This window comes from Scophthalmus maximus, chromosome 18 (assembly GCF_022379125.1).
Source record: "Scophthalmus maximus strain ysfricsl-2021 chromosome 18, ASM2237912v1, whole genome shotgun sequence".
Taxonomy (NCBI): Eukaryota; Metazoa; Chordata; class Actinopteri; order Pleuronectiformes; family Scophthalmidae; genus Scophthalmus; species Scophthalmus maximus.
In genome coordinates this window covers 6553725-6568526 of record NC_061532.1, presented here as the reverse complement: position 1 = coordinate 6568526, position 14802 = coordinate 6553725, and the positions used below count along the sequence as shown (strand labels likewise).

Genomic DNA, 14802 nt, shown 5'->3' with positions numbered 1-14802 from the left:
AGGACAAAAACCAACAGGTTGCTTGTCATTTGTTTCACAAAATATTTAATCGGTGCAGGGTTTACATGCAGTTAAAATACATTTAATAATATGCTTTCAATGTACAATATCTTACAGTGTACTACATGACCATTGATTTGATAATACACCTGTGTGCAGCAGGAGGAACAGCTACCGTAGGATTGATAAAGGTCAGACACTCTTAGGCTCAAGGACAGAAAACTCAAAGCAAAAACACTCCCCACCCCTCCCAAAAAGAAGAAGAAAAAAACCTGCACACATTCAATGACAGACACCAGACTTTTACATTTTTAACAAATCCATCATTTTCAAGAGAAGAGAAAACATGTCATTGTATGTTTGTTGCGTTTCAAGCGGAAGTAGACACAAACAGAGGCAGCACATTTTGAGTGTGGTTCCTGGCAGGAAGAACAAATAGACTATTTTGACAGTACGTGTCTGTAAGGATGTCAGTGAGGTGCGTCCGTGTCTGTACTTCAGCTTCACTACAAAGAACAATTCATGTGGTGTAATTACACAGTGTTTACATTAAAACATCTTTATTGATCCAAACAGTCTGCCCCCCCTCTTTGTTCTTCCTCCCAGTATAGTGTATTCACAGGCAGTGCAGTAGGAAGGTTTCTGGTGTGAGGACGAATAGGATTATAAAGACCTTCACTTGGACTTGGTGCAACCTGAGAGTCATTTGGTGTGGAAGTGACTGTGGCTTGTGGAAAACAGCTAGACAATAGAGGCAGCGGGAATTTAATAGGGGAAGATGAAAGCAGCATATTTCTGTAAACCACTCAAAGCACGGGAGGGAAACCGTAGGCAGTAGAAATGCTTTCTCCAACAGTGATTCCAAAAACTATGCTCATATAGATTTTTAATCCTTTCTTTTTTAAAACATCTTTTAAGATCAAATTATGTGAACTATGATTTGATAGAAACCAGATGACAAAGATCTTAACTGTCCCTCCCCATGTTACATAAGAAAATATTAAAGCTGCTGTGATCACTTTTACATCATAAGAAGACTACATGTGATGTGAAAGCGGCTGCTCTATAATGACAAAGTCACAGAAAGCAGTTCCCCTCGGCTCTGTGGCGTCTTTGACCCATGACCTTGATGATTTATTTCACTCCCACAGCTCTCACCGCAACTTCATGGCCAGCAGGCAAAAAAGCTGTTATTTCCCACTGCACACTACTTTCCCACCAGACACAGCGAAGTTACAACTAACTGTTGAGCACAGTGGAGCGTCTAGCAGCTGAAGGGCCTGAGTTTTTTTTGTCAGGATCTAGTGGAGACCACAGCAGAGATGGGAAAGACTGAATATTGGACTTACATTCAGACACAGAATTTAAATTTGCAGTGTAAACTTAAAATGTGATAATATGTCCATGTTTAGTTTGTAATTAGATTCCTCTGCCCCCAGGTGGTAAAAAAATGTTGCTGCACCTTCTCAGGTGATAAATGTGGCACAAATTTACTGTAGGTAAAATTGTGTTTGACACGGTCCACTCTATTTTTCTTCACAGATTTAAGCCCCCCTGTCAGATACATAAAGTGTGGACTTGAACAGAGTGGGAGCAGTGCAACAGGAGCTGTGTATGACAATCTTAACTTTTTTATGAATATTGAACATGGTTAAGTGTAAATATGCCAGAATCAAGATAAAGTGCTGCCACAAAATTTGCTTACACTCATCACTTTCATCTGCACTTGCGAGTCCATTCTGCCCACGGCTGCCTACGGACTTGATTCATATGTGATCATATGATTGGGGGGGGGGGAATTGAACTTGATAAATGTGTCTCTCTGTCTCGTCAGCAGTTTGGAAGTTTAAAATCGTCTTCTACTTGGATTCTTTCTCAGCGTTGAGCAGTGCAGAATGAATACCCAGCTTCTTCAGTTCCTCCACCAGATCTCCGTTCTGGTGCATCTGGAGCAGAATGTCGCAGCCTCCCACAAACTCGCCGCTGAAGTACACCTGAGGGATTGTGGGCCAGTTGGAGAAGACCTTGACTCCTGTGGAGGGCAGACAGTGTTAGTGTCAGTCTGACATGAAGTAAAACCAATATAAAACTCAGATGTAAGGTCAAAAGATGGCACCTGTTGCTAGGTGCTAGCCTGTTGCTGCAGCTCCCGGTGTTTAACCACGTTTGAACACCTTTTGTCTCTCCAGCTTGGGATCAATAAAGTACCTATCTATCGATCTATCTTTAAAAAAATTGAATCACTAGAGGAGATTGAATAGATTGTATGATTAGAAACAAGTGGTTGGCATGGGCAGCCACCAATTACAGAAACATAACAACAAATGGCAAATCCAAAGAAACAGAGATGACAAACTAAGAAAATAACTCTGGTTATAAAGCTCAGCATTAGACTGGATAAATACTATTTAGTAGAGTGTGTGAACGTATAAAAAGTTGCTCTCTTTTGAATAACAGCAATGACGCAATGATGTTAAAGGGGCACTCCGCGGATTTCACACAGAGATCAAAGTACTTGTCACGAGAACCACTTGTAGCCTACAAACACAGTTGTTCAGTTGAGTCCCTCAAATTTTTGAACGTGCAAATGCTTAATCATTTTGTGAAATGCTTGGTTTTGTTTTTATCATATTGTATCGACAGCAGTGACAGCACCAGATATTGAAAACCAAATTAAAAAAAAGGGACACACTGACTTGCGTGCATCTCAAAATCGCAAGTACGTAAAAGTGCAACGGCCATGCACTGTTGGGCAACAGTTATTATTCTTACTTATTATTTGGGGGCTTTTAAACGGGGACCCTCCCGACAGACACACCACACTCTCGCATTGTCTGTTTTGCCTCGAGGCCTCTGTGAACTGCTCTTGCACAAGATGATGAAAAGCAAAATAAACGACGGTAGGTGCATCAAGCGGAGTGAGTCGGTTGGCTGTATGACCACACTGCAGTTGAGACATCGGCAACATCCCGTAGAAAGGGCCGGTGTCCCTTGCTGCCGTCATCATTTGTAAACACAAAGTGATGCCTTCGGGACAACCCGCGACGAGTTGTTGGAGAGCCACGCCCTTTCGCTGCTGCTGCTGCTGCTGCTGCTGCTGCAGGGCGCTGATAAAACACGTTGACGAGAGAAGATAAGTGTGGCTGGACCGAATGAGCCAAAAAAAGAAACGACGCAGCTAGCAGGGGCTAACGGGGGCTAACAAACACGTAGACAGAGGCTAACGCAAGTTTACCAGCGAGCTCCACCTCCACTGCCCTGTTATTGACAGGTAAACCTGTCACTGACACTCGTGACGGTCGACGGAGCTTGTCAACCCGCCATGTGAGGAGCGAGTTGGCCCCCGGGTCCACTGACCTTCCCTGAGCTCGCCGTCGTCCAGCACGTTGTACGCGGCGTACTGGTCCACCCCGTGCATGCGCAGGATCTGGACCACGGCGTTGCTGAAGCCGCACATGGGCTGCGCCGGCGTGCCCTTCATGAACACCACCACCTTGTCCTTCTTCACCATGGCGCCAAGGTCCTTCTGGAGGTCCGCCGCCGCGCACAGCAGCCGCCGCGGCGGCGAGGCCGACCACACGCGTGCGCCGGCTCGAACGGGCAGATAGACCGCCGCCGCCCCGGCCCGGAGACACCGGGCGGTAGATCGAATGATGGTGTTCATTCTCTCTGGGTAGTTATATAATCAGATGAAAAAAAAAAAGGAGAAATGTCGTTCGGGAAGTGACAAACTAGTCTGTCGGCAAGCCGGAGGAAAGCAGTCCGCACAACACACTTCCACCCGCGAGGAAGGACGGGACCTGAACGTTGATTGGACAGCTGCGCCCAATCAGAATTCAATCTGATTTGCAGTTGGTAAAGCCACACGTCAATTACACCAGTTACCTAAGGAATACTTTTCAATTTGACGATTTAATGTCAGCAAATTAATACTGACTCACCTTTTCCTTTTTCTTCGGAAAAAGCAAACGTTGAAAAAGGGAAATAAATATTTACAGGTTACGGAAGCCCTCAATAACTTCCGGGGCGACTCGAGCAAGCAGGAAACGGCGACAGTTCGAAAAGATGGCGGCGCACACGCAGAAGAACAACAAACCGGGGAAAGCTGCGGGCAAAGAGTCGCAGCCTCTGATAATCGCCAAAACCCCGGCGGAGGAACAGCGTCTGAAGTTGGAGAGGTTGATGCGGAACCCCGACAAGCTCGCCCCCATCCCCGACCGACCGAAGGAGTGGAACCCGCGGGCTCCGCCGGAGTTCGTCCGGGACGTGATGGGCTCCAGCGCCGGCGCGGGCAGCGGGGAGTTCCACGTCTACCGGCACCTGCGCCGCAGGGAGTACCAGAGGCAGGACTTCCTGGACAAGATGGCAGGCAAGTTCGACAAGGACCTGGAGTATCTGGACAAGGTGGAGCTGAACAAAGAGGCGGCCGACGAGAGGACGGCGAAGCGCAGGAAGAAGCGGGAGAAGCTGAAGCGGAAGAAGCTGCTGGCGAAGAAAGCCAAACTAGAGTCCAAGAATAAGAAGGAGGGCGACGCCGAGGAGAGCTCTGACTCCAGTGAAGAAGAGAAGGACGAAGAGGGGGAGAGGGAGGCCGACGATGATGCCGAGGCACCAAGCTTCATCATGGGGAAGAAATGACCCGTGTGTCCTGATCGAGAGACCTGCGTGACGAGGAGGCGAAGTGACCCACTGCAAAGACGACAACACTGAGTTGGTGGACCCTGGTTTACCATGGGACTGGTTTGACTGCCCAGAGACACTTCTGACTTCTCATGAACACTGAAGTGTTTGTAGATCCCATGTTTCAACTAACAGACACGTTGAGGGCTTTCTTCTCATTTCCTACAATAGTTTTTTTTGGAACGTTTGGAATCGAATGCCACCTTTTTACACAACATTATACTTGTTTCAATAAAAATGAGACTGTACAATATGTGTTCCTTCAGTGTTGTTTAATCTGTAGTGTGTGTGTGTGTGTGTGTGTGTGTGTGTGTGTGTGTGTGTGTGTGTGTGTGTGTGTGTGTGTGTGTGTGTGTGTGTGTGTGTGTGTGTGTGTGTGTGTGTGTGTGTGTGTGTGTGTGTGTGTGTGTGTGTGTGTGTGTGTGTGTGTGTGTGTGTGTGTGTGAGAGTGTGTGTGTGTGTGAGAGAGAGAGAGAGAGAGAGACTGTGTGTGTGTGTGTGTGTGTGTGTGTGTGTGTGTGTGTGTGTGTGTGTGTGTGTGTGTGTGTGTGTGTGTGTGTGTGTGTGTGTGTGTGTGTGTGTGTGTGTGTGTGTGTGTGTGTGTGTGTGTGTGTGTGTGTGTGTGAGAGAGAGAGAGAGAGAGAGACTGTGTGTGACTTAGTGGTTTACACCGCTGACTTTGGTACAGAAGGTCAGGGATCGACTCCCGGTCAGTGAGCCCATAATGATACCTGCAAAAATTGATTGATTGTGTCCGTGGAAAAAAATGTATACGCGATCCCCGCAGCCTTGTGAAGCTTCCCCTTGCATAGACCGTTGCCTGTGGGTACAACAAGGTTGCAGAAAGCAACCCAGGGAATGAAAAGGCGTGACTCCTGGAGTCTCAGGAGCTTTCACGTGCGATGTTCCTTGGACAGAGTCCTGCTTCCCACGGCGGTGATGGACTCATTCTGTGTCCGTCACCTTATCTTGAGGCAGGCAGAGTAGAAACATGGCAGCCAGAATCAGTCTGTCTGAATCAGGGTAAGCTCTTCCTGTCAGACACTCTCTGCTGTCACAGCAATGCCATATAAATATTGATTGGTTTATGTGTTGTGAAATTAATGTCTTATAAATTTTGCACCTTTGGCCAAAATGTTCTCCCATTTGTCCTCTGTGTTTTTGCAAAACCCTCAGATGATAAAACCAATCGTCTCCCATTTGTCCTCTGTGTTTTTGCAAAACCCTCAGATGATAAAACCAATCGATGATATAACAGGTTATAAAAGGTACATGTCTCTTCCCAGTAAATCATCTTTCTTAGGCGTAGGTCAAAAGTTCATCTGAAAACGGTTGCAGACAACCCGAGGCACCATTTACTCTCTTCGGCCATAGTCTGTTGGCAAAGTGTTTACATTATCTTGAATGTGCATCTTCACGATCCTGATCTGTTCCATCTGTTGATATTTATAAATGAGATGTGCAATATAGACTGCAGATTTTTTTTAAATGGAATTCTGTTGGAAGACTTCCTGGTGAGAGTGAATCAGGAAAAGCGCAGGAGTGTAAAAATCCCTGTGTACTTCCCATATCTTTTGACACAACATTTCCGTGAATGACGTTACGATCCTGCATGAGGGTTTGGGTTTGTATAGATAGATACTCCTGTAGATAAACAAAAACATTTTGACATCTGATTTAAAAGATACAGAAATTGATGGAAGCGCATTATGTTTGTCAGGGGACTATAAATGTTCTACTTTAAAAAACAAGCAGTCAAAAGGCTGTACAGGATAAATCCCAAAGACGTGTTTGTAACTACGCTGCTGATCATAATACACCATTTAATATGATCTACATGCAGGAAAGAAAGGAAATATATTTGAATGTGCACTTGAAAGTGTGTATTATTAGGTAGTTATTTCCAAGGACATTGGTGTCAGAGGTTTTCCGTTTGTGTAATTATAAGTAGAAAAAACTAAACGAAAATCTAAAAGCATCACAGGTTAAACTACTCAACCCTGTTAAATTGATATATTATTGTACCTTATTATTCATCCATGAATTAATAAACAGGCTTCTTCTTGTAGCTGCTGTGGTCAAATTATTTTAGGTACTATACACTGAATGCTGAAGTGTAATCTATACGAATGCTTCGTATTATGGCAGATCTCATATTTTCTTCATGTCATCTCTATCTGCAAAGCACCTCGCTACTTTCTATCTAATCTAAAACACAAAAAGCAAAGTTGTTTTTTTTAATCATATTACCTGGTGTGGCCGAATCAAACTTCAACTACTCTCTGTTCTGTTCTACATCTGATGCTGATATGAGATATTGGAGACGAGGCCTTGCCAAAAGCTTTTTTTTAACGAGCAAATGTTCTAGATCAACAGTAAAAAAAAAAACTTCAGTAACCTCCTCTCTCTCCTTCGGTCTTCACCGAGCGTGCTCTGAAGAAATCCAGGTATTTATGTCAACGAATCCCTCTACGAGCTGCCAGAAAGGTTAACTACAGGCCTTTGCAGGAAAAAACATTGTTTACCCTACCATTGAATTGGGAGGGGGCCCCGCCCCCGTATTTTACATATAATGTCAAGCAGAAGTCATTTCAGGTCACTTTCCTCATACACCTTATTCGTCATTCCTGTATGAAAGATTGTGGATGAAACTTAACATGATTTGTGAACCCTACCCCCCCCCCCCCCCCCCCCCCACACACACACACACACACCCCAAACCAGTAAACCTGGGGGAAACACTGAAAACCATATAAAACTGTAACCCAACACGGCGATCCAAGATGATTCCTTCACGTCAATGGTTCAAAATCCCAACACATTGTGCAGCCGCCTCCGCGGACAGAGTGTTTGGCCTGCAGTCGGCCGGGATCCAGGCTGAGCTGTCTCAGGGGGGAGTGGAGCTGAAGCTGATCCACACGTCAGAGATGGGTCTCAGCGTGTTCGGGCAAGACTTGCTGCCTCACTTTGCATTTTTTACATCCTCCTCATTCTGCACAGGAACCTCGGAGCGACTCTAATTGCTACGAGTGCCTGACATGCTTTATTAAAAAACATGAGAATGCAGGACAAGGCCAACCGGGGTTCCCGAAAGGAATCATTCGGAGAGATCAGCGATCGGCATATGCGTCAGCCTCAAGGTACAGTGACAGGAAATACAAGTCTTAAGCTGGTGCTTAAGACTTATCACCCGCTGTGTGATAATGATATCACATCTACACTTTATTGTAGCCTACTTTTGAAAAGTAAACACGTGTGCCTTCCTTATAGCCGTTTTCCAGGTTGTTGTATTTGGCATTGTGGCAATACCCAGTCATGTACATTCTTTTTAACTTGCTGATGATTTGCATCCAAAATACTCTGGACATTAAAAGACAAGTTTGTGCCTTTCAAATGGTTTCATGTTGTGTAGTCTTTTGGTGGGGGGTACACGTATATGTGCCATTTTTAAAAGATCTGTTGGACTCACAATAATCACAAAGCCTCTGGTGTTCTTCGTTTGATCGGGATAGTGAAAGCATTGGTGCAACGCTGTTACCTTGTAAAACGGCAGCGTGCTGTGTCAAGTCCCCGTTTCGTTTTCCCCAGGTGAGAGGAACGCAGTGCAGAAGAGAACCTTCGCCAGGTGGATGAATGTGGTTCTGCAGAGAGTAAGGCACAAGTCAATTCAATGAAATTACACCAACATTATCCTTTTTTTCTTTCAGGTAATCACCAACAAGGGTTAATGTTTTCTTATTTTGCAGTGTGATCCTCCGCTTGAAGTGCACGACCTGTTCATAGACATTCAGGACGGCAGAATACTCATGGCCCTGCTGGAGGAGCTGACTGGGTGCAAACTAGTGAGAACCAAAATTATCATTGCAAAAAAACCTGTTTAAACTCCCATTACTTTTAAGTAATTTCTTTTTTTGAGTTCTGTTCCATAAAACCAATCCAAAACGGCCACTCTTGAAATCCTGACACTTTTAAGAAATTATTTGACATTTTGAAAAAAATGCTTGTACATTTTCTTGCGGAAGGTTCAATGAAAAGATTGATACATCTCTTGTATCCGTGCAATAAGTGCAAAGCTACAACTAAGCTTCACGTGTACCATACAGAGAGAGGTATCAGCCCGTCATGTTTAATCAGCTTTACAGGTTCAGGTCGAGTTCACACCGCATTTTCAGACTGAACAACATTTCCAAGGCCCTGGCTTTCCTGGATGATAGACACGTGAGTGTGCTCACAAGTCAATTCAGTGACATTGTTTTGACATGTAATACGTTTACATTCAAAACCAGAAGAACTAGGTTTCGAATGACGTCCCTTCCCCATTGTCACTCAGGTGAAGCTGCTTGGCATCGATGCCTCCGGCATTGCTGACGGCGTCCCCTCTGTTGTTCTTAACCTTGTCTGGATCATCGTCCTGCACTTCCAGGTTGTTCTTTTTGTTTATCATCCTATCATCACTCTAGGCCTTAATGTACTATCTCACTTCTTGACTTGGAAATCAACAGCCGTACTCTCAAACAGGTAAAGGGGGTGACGAGAGGCCTCCACAGGCTTTTGTCTTCTAGCCTCTCTTCCTTATCGGCGAGCAGTTATCCCTCCGCCGGTGACCTCTGTCTCCAGCCAAATGACATTGGCAGCTACTCTCGCAACACCCTGCCAAGCAAAGGCAGAAAGGCTGCCAGGGAGCCAAAGTACCATGGGAAAGCAATCAAGACTCTCCTGCAGTGGGTCCAGAGATGCACATCAACGTGAGTCGGAAAAGGATCAAATCGCTTACAAAGTCATTTTTGGTCAACGAAACATCCCGAATGCAATACATCTACAACCCTAATGAGTGAAGAAGCTGGCTGGGTTGAGATGAGAATTTATTTAAATTCCCATTTATTCGAATTCTATCATGCAATTTTTAAATTTGCAGGTTTGGGGTGGAGGTACATGACTTTGGGAAGAGCTGGAGAAGTGGCCTGGCATTCCTGGCCATGATTAAATCCATAAACCCAGACTTGGTGGACCTGAGGGAGAGCCTGTCCAGAGAGCCAAGAGAAATCATGCAGCAGGCCTTCACAGTAGCCCATCACAGTTTGGACATAACACCTCTGCTGGAGCCTGAAGGTAAGAGCTTATCGAGTGGAACGAGTGCCTCACTGTGGCCTGTTTCCAACCGCAAAGACAAATATCTAAATCACTTTCCCCTAGAAAACTGCACACGAGTCCACCGCAGGCCAAGTTGACCTCACTAGAAATGTGTGGCAGAGGTCATTTCTGCTTGTAGTGCTAAATCCCTTTTTTTTTCTTTATCACATAGATGATCACCTGACCCTCCAACCAAAGGAAAGTCTCCATGGCAAACAGTCCACCCGCTAATTAGTTTATCCTTCCTCCCACAGATGTGACATGCACGTCACCAGATGAGCAGTCCGTCATTACCTATGTGTCAATGTTCCTGGGGCACTGTTCCGACATTGAAGAGGTTTGTGTGGCTTTCTATTATGCATCTAAAATATATGCACCATTGCCACTGAATTGGTTTAAGAAATACACCTGTTCGCTTTCTTGAGTTTGATGAAAAGATCACTGTTATATCAATCTCCAATAAATATGAAACAACAGCCTGCAGTCGGTTAGCTTGCCTTAGCATAACAAGTCTCAGCAGCAGGTCTCAAAAGGGCATCAGGGAAGAGGTAGAAGTATAACAATATATAGAAGAAAAAATAGAAAGAAATAAAAAGACGATAAAAACCTATGTACATTTTATACAGAGTGCAAGTATTGCCTTGTGAAAAACGGCTAAATGTGCAGTGGTTTGTATTTGTAATAAAAAAACAAATAATATATATATATATAAATGTCAAACTATTTTTTTGGCATCCAGTCATAGTTTCACAAACTCTACAAGACAATGATATGTCTTTTCATGATTATCAGTGGTATAATGTAACATCCTCTTAATTCCCCCTGTGTGTCACAGGATCACACGACGTATATCGAAGTTCCTGAGATCCCACACTTTGGCTCCCTCGAGTCAGTCAGCTCCGGAGAAACCCTCGCCGACAACGCAGAAGCTCAAGCAATGCTCGGAGGCTTGGCGAAGAGCAGCGAGCAGCTACTGTGGAAACGCTGGTCCAGAACATCCTCAGGGAGCGCCGGTGCCACCTCGCACCACACGAATGAAGCAGCTGCATCTGACGGTGACATCTCTTCATCTCGTCGTAGGCAAAGCATCACTGAGCAATCTGCAGGCGGTGTGGCCACCTCACCATTCAACAAAAAAAGGGGAAGGCGTAGAAGCAATTTACAGCCACCCAGTCCGCTGGACGCAGGCATAGTCAGCCCGGAGATCCGGTCGTGGATGGAGAAAGGCACGGATCGGCTCTACAGCAAGCCAAGAGTGGATGAGAGCCACTTGTCTTTGAGCTCAGAGGAAGGAATCTACAGCTTGTCAGTATTGGACTCGGATGAGGAGGATGCCTACAGCTACATCCTGGATCTGAACAAAGAGGTTTTTCAGCCATATAATCAGCCGAAAAGACAAGTACCGAGGGTCGAAGAGGAGACGGTGGAAGAAATGAACGGAGAGTCAAAACATCAAGAATCATGCCAGATGTTAAATGGATGTTCACTTCAGGAAGGCCCCGTTGTTCAAAGGACAGATGTAGATCTAGAATCTGAGGTCAGGGCTCAGTCGGGGGTTCCCAGGGAGTTTGGTGTGGACAAAAATGGCACTAGTTTCAGAGAAGTGACAAGTAATAGACCCGTGTTTGACAAGGAGCCAGAGGATGAAAGCAGTCGGAAAGAGAATCCCGAGGAGGGAGGAGTTGTTAGAGGACAGATTAATGATTATAGTGATTATGGTGAAGAAGAGACAGAAAATGTTCGACTGGTGACACATGGGTATGATGAAGCAGAGGCTCTGATAGATGAAGCGCAGATTTTCAAAATGGCTGGCAGGCAGAAAGAGGTCGAAGAAGACACTGACGAAGGGATTTCTGTAAAATGGGTTCAAGTCAGTGAGAAGAGAGTGTCAGACGAAGAGGATGAAGAAAATACCACGACATTTGAGGTAGGGCGGGATAGAAAGTTAGGGACAGGGAAAGGGGGGGAAGGTAACATTACAAAGGAAGAGGTCAGAAACCAACAAAGAGTTGTGACCTTAGGGGGTTTCGCGGTAGGAGCAAATGAAAAAAGATCAACTGATGAGGCTGTGTGTGTAGTCAGAGGTGGTGCTAGTATTCATTCAAAAGAAGAAAATAACAAGACCGACACTGCACCCAAAATGGAAGATTTAACCAAGAACTGCGATGACGGGAACACAGAGAAATACACGGACAAAGTCCCAGATTCAATGGGTTTTCAGGCAGTTGAAACAGAAGAGGAAAAAGACGGGGGATCGGGGATTAGGAAAGGTAAACTAACTGACAAGACGACGACGACGACTACGATAGAACATCTGGGGGAAACTGCCCCCCAAAAGGACACTGACATCCGTGCCGATGATAGCAGTTGGACTCCCGCCTGCCGTGCAACCGCCCACTCATTCAGGTAGGCTATGACTTTTGAGACGTACAAATAACAACTCGCCGTTCACTGAGCGCCACTTCATTTGGTTGCCATTGCTGGCAAAACTTTCCACCCCAGGATGGCACATAATGCAGTTTACAATGACAACGGAGGCAGGTACATGCACAAATGTCAAACACGTCGACCTTTGTCACACAAGCGTTGGCAGAAGTAGCTCCTTACGGCTGACACAGAGTTGGTTAAAACTACCTTTCAGAGCGTGGAAATGCAAACCCTGTAAATGTGTTTGCGTCAGGTGTACACTTTGTGCCAAAAGACTGAGTATAAAGGTTCTGCAGCAAAGGTTCAGTCACTGTGAACGTAACAAAACTCAAAGTGGACAGCGCGGCGTGTGGATGATCCATGTACAATGGGAACACTGCACCTTTTAAAGATGTGAGGATAAGGATTAACCGACGATACTGGCAAATGTCACCCCAAATTTGGCTGAAATTGCTGGATTGTAAACTTCCCAAACACTGCGACGGCCCCAGCTGGATGGACTTTCCACTACTGAGCAGCTGTTTTTCTAAAGTACCTGCCAACGTAACCCCACGATATAATGAAGATAACTAGTTGATGAAACGACACATTTCCTCTGGAAATAAGAATAAGTTCCCACAGGAGCTAGTTTGCTCGTACGCCGGGCGTTTGAACATGTGCAGCTTCTGTTAAAGCAGCTCATAAAACACTTTTAATACATTTACACGTTCACCAACTGCAGTTTTTGTTTTGTTAAAGATAAAAAAAAGGATGCTACCTTTCAAACTCCCTGTATACTTAATATCACTCTTACCAGAGCCTCATGCACACCACCTTAACTTCTGCTATAATGGGACAGTTTGGCCCGAACGAAGACTTTACGGATACTTACATTTGTGTCTTGTGTTTTGTTTTCAGTGCTTTGGTCTAACTCCTGCTTCCTCATAGTACATATAAATGTGAAGTGACTAATTTAAGTTTGAATCTAACCCTCCTGTGTTTCATCTACTTTCCAGCGGCGAGGGAGGATTCATCCTTCAGTCTTTAGCCGCCTCTTGTGACATAACCCCCTTAGAGCTGGAGATGCTCTTGGTCCTGTGGATCCTGCTCTACTGCTGCTTCATCCTACCTCAAATGAACCTCTGAGCCCCCCCCTGCTGTAAAACCTCCTTATTAAGATATGCTTATTAGCGCGGTTTCCACTAACGAGACCAAACAGGGACACTCAGGGCCCGTGCTGACTCTTTATCTGTGTCGCTAAATTTCCCTCAAGGCAACGTTTAAGGATTATGTTTACATCTTGCCGCCAGCAGATATAATTTGTCATTTGGCCTGTAGTTTTCAGATGAACTCACGTCGCCGTTCTCTATTGTAACGCAGATTTTCAGCTCCCTGGTCTTACACTGCACATGTTAGACATGGCTCGTGAGGTGTTTTGTTGCTGTGTGCATGTCCAAACTGCTTTGTTTATTTGATGTATTTTTTGTAGCAGAAACGCTCCACATGGTGGCATTGCAGCATCACAGCGGCAGCTGTCCTGCATGACCGACTGCAGTCTACACAGCGTTTTGCCGCCTGCTGCCGGGGTCCATAGGGCCTGTTGTTTAATTAGAAGCTGTATTGACACAGTGAAATTAAGCTCATAATATTTAATGAGCACTCTGACATTTCCTAGACTCACTCACCGTGTCAAAAATGAACAATTTAGCCGTGTCTCGTGACATTTTTTATGGCTTTAAGAATAATAAAGCAGCTCTGTGTCATGTATCTCCTGGTCCGTTCCTCAAGATAGAATCAGCAGTGAAAAAGCTGTATATTTTCATCACTGTAGACATACTGTAACACGCACATTGTGTATTGAGTCGTCATTGGAATATCACAGTGTACACCTTCAAACTAGAGCAAAATTTAAGTATACATCAGTTGCACAAGTGTTCAAAATCCATGTTGACACCTGGGGGCGTGGGCGGGGGGGTCCTCTGTCCTCAACTGTCCACCAAATACACACACACACACACACATATTCATTGATGGTGAAATTCTAAGAATCTAAAAACCACGTTGCTATTGTTTGCTCGGAGCTCAACCCAAAGGTCAAAAGCTCAGTCGCAAAGATCGATGTACTTTCAACAGTGCCACTGCCCCCACACCGTGCCACGAGAACGCCACTTCCCCAAAGCTGGAATTCGGTGGTGCGATGCTATGTGCGCAAGACACAGAGGAAAAATTGTGTGCTGTCTGTTATGTATCGTTTCACAGTGCTGGCGTTGCTACGAGGTTTCCATGGCTTAGTGGCAGATGAGTAGGTGGTACCAAAGCCCGAGAAACTCTTTCCCTTTTTAAGAAAGCAACGAGAGGTCAAGCTGCAGCAGCATCAGGTCCACATATCAGCCCATTAACAAAGTTTTGGCCTTTGAACTTTACCATGACCCAGTCACCAGAAACCCTGCTGACTTGGGACCATCTAAGAACGTGGATCAGCCTACATGTTGATGAAAATCTTTTACTAGACTATAATAGTTGCAGGCCTCCGACAAACTCGACAGTTATTTATAAAGTAGCTCCTTGGTGGGTGTGAAAGTAGTA

The 14802-nt window shown here is 45.1% G+C and overlaps 3 protein-coding genes and 1 non-coding gene across 4 annotated transcripts; 3 read left to right on the top strand and 1 right to left on the bottom strand.

Annotated features, from left to right (window-relative positions):
- Positions 1-28: 28 nt before the first annotated feature.
- Positions 29-3800, bottom strand: glrx5 (glutaredoxin 5 homolog (S. cerevisiae)). Its single transcript, XM_035617188.2, has 2 exons — positions 3358-3800; positions 29-2032 (listed from the first exon to the last, which is right to left on the bottom strand). The coding sequence occupies exons 1-2, from the start codon at positions 3662-3664 to the stop codon at positions 1860-1862; spliced, it is 480 nt and encodes a 159-aa protein (XP_035473081.1). The 5' UTR covers positions 3665-3800; the 3' UTR covers positions 29-1859.
- A 114-nt stretch (positions 3801-3914) lies between these two features.
- prkrip1 (PRKR interacting protein 1) lies at positions 3915-4933 on the top strand. The gene has a single exon (XM_035617187.2). The coding sequence runs from the start codon at positions 4066-4068 to the stop codon at positions 4636-4638; it is 573 nt and encodes a 190-aa protein (XP_035473080.1). The 5' UTR covers positions 3915-4065; the 3' UTR covers positions 4639-4933.
- Positions 4934-5458: 525 nt separating this feature from the next.
- Positions 5459-5742, top strand: LOC118290725. Its single transcript, XR_004786486.1, has one exon. It is a non-coding gene; the product is annotated as a small Cajal body-specific RNA 13 (non-coding RNA).
- A 1666-nt stretch (positions 5743-7408) lies between these two features.
- clmnb (calmin b) lies at positions 7409-13983 on the top strand. The gene is made up of 10 exons (XM_035617185.2): positions 7409-7820; positions 8269-8330; positions 8427-8522; positions 8815-8898; positions 9011-9103; positions 9199-9425; positions 9596-9789; positions 10065-10147; positions 10646-12216; positions 13233-13983. The coding sequence occupies exons 1-10, from the start codon at positions 7736-7738 to the stop codon at positions 13360-13362; spliced, it is 2625 nt and encodes an 874-aa protein (XP_035473078.2). The 5' UTR covers positions 7409-7735; the 3' UTR covers positions 13363-13983.
- The last annotated feature ends 819 nt before the right edge of the window (positions 13984-14802 follow it).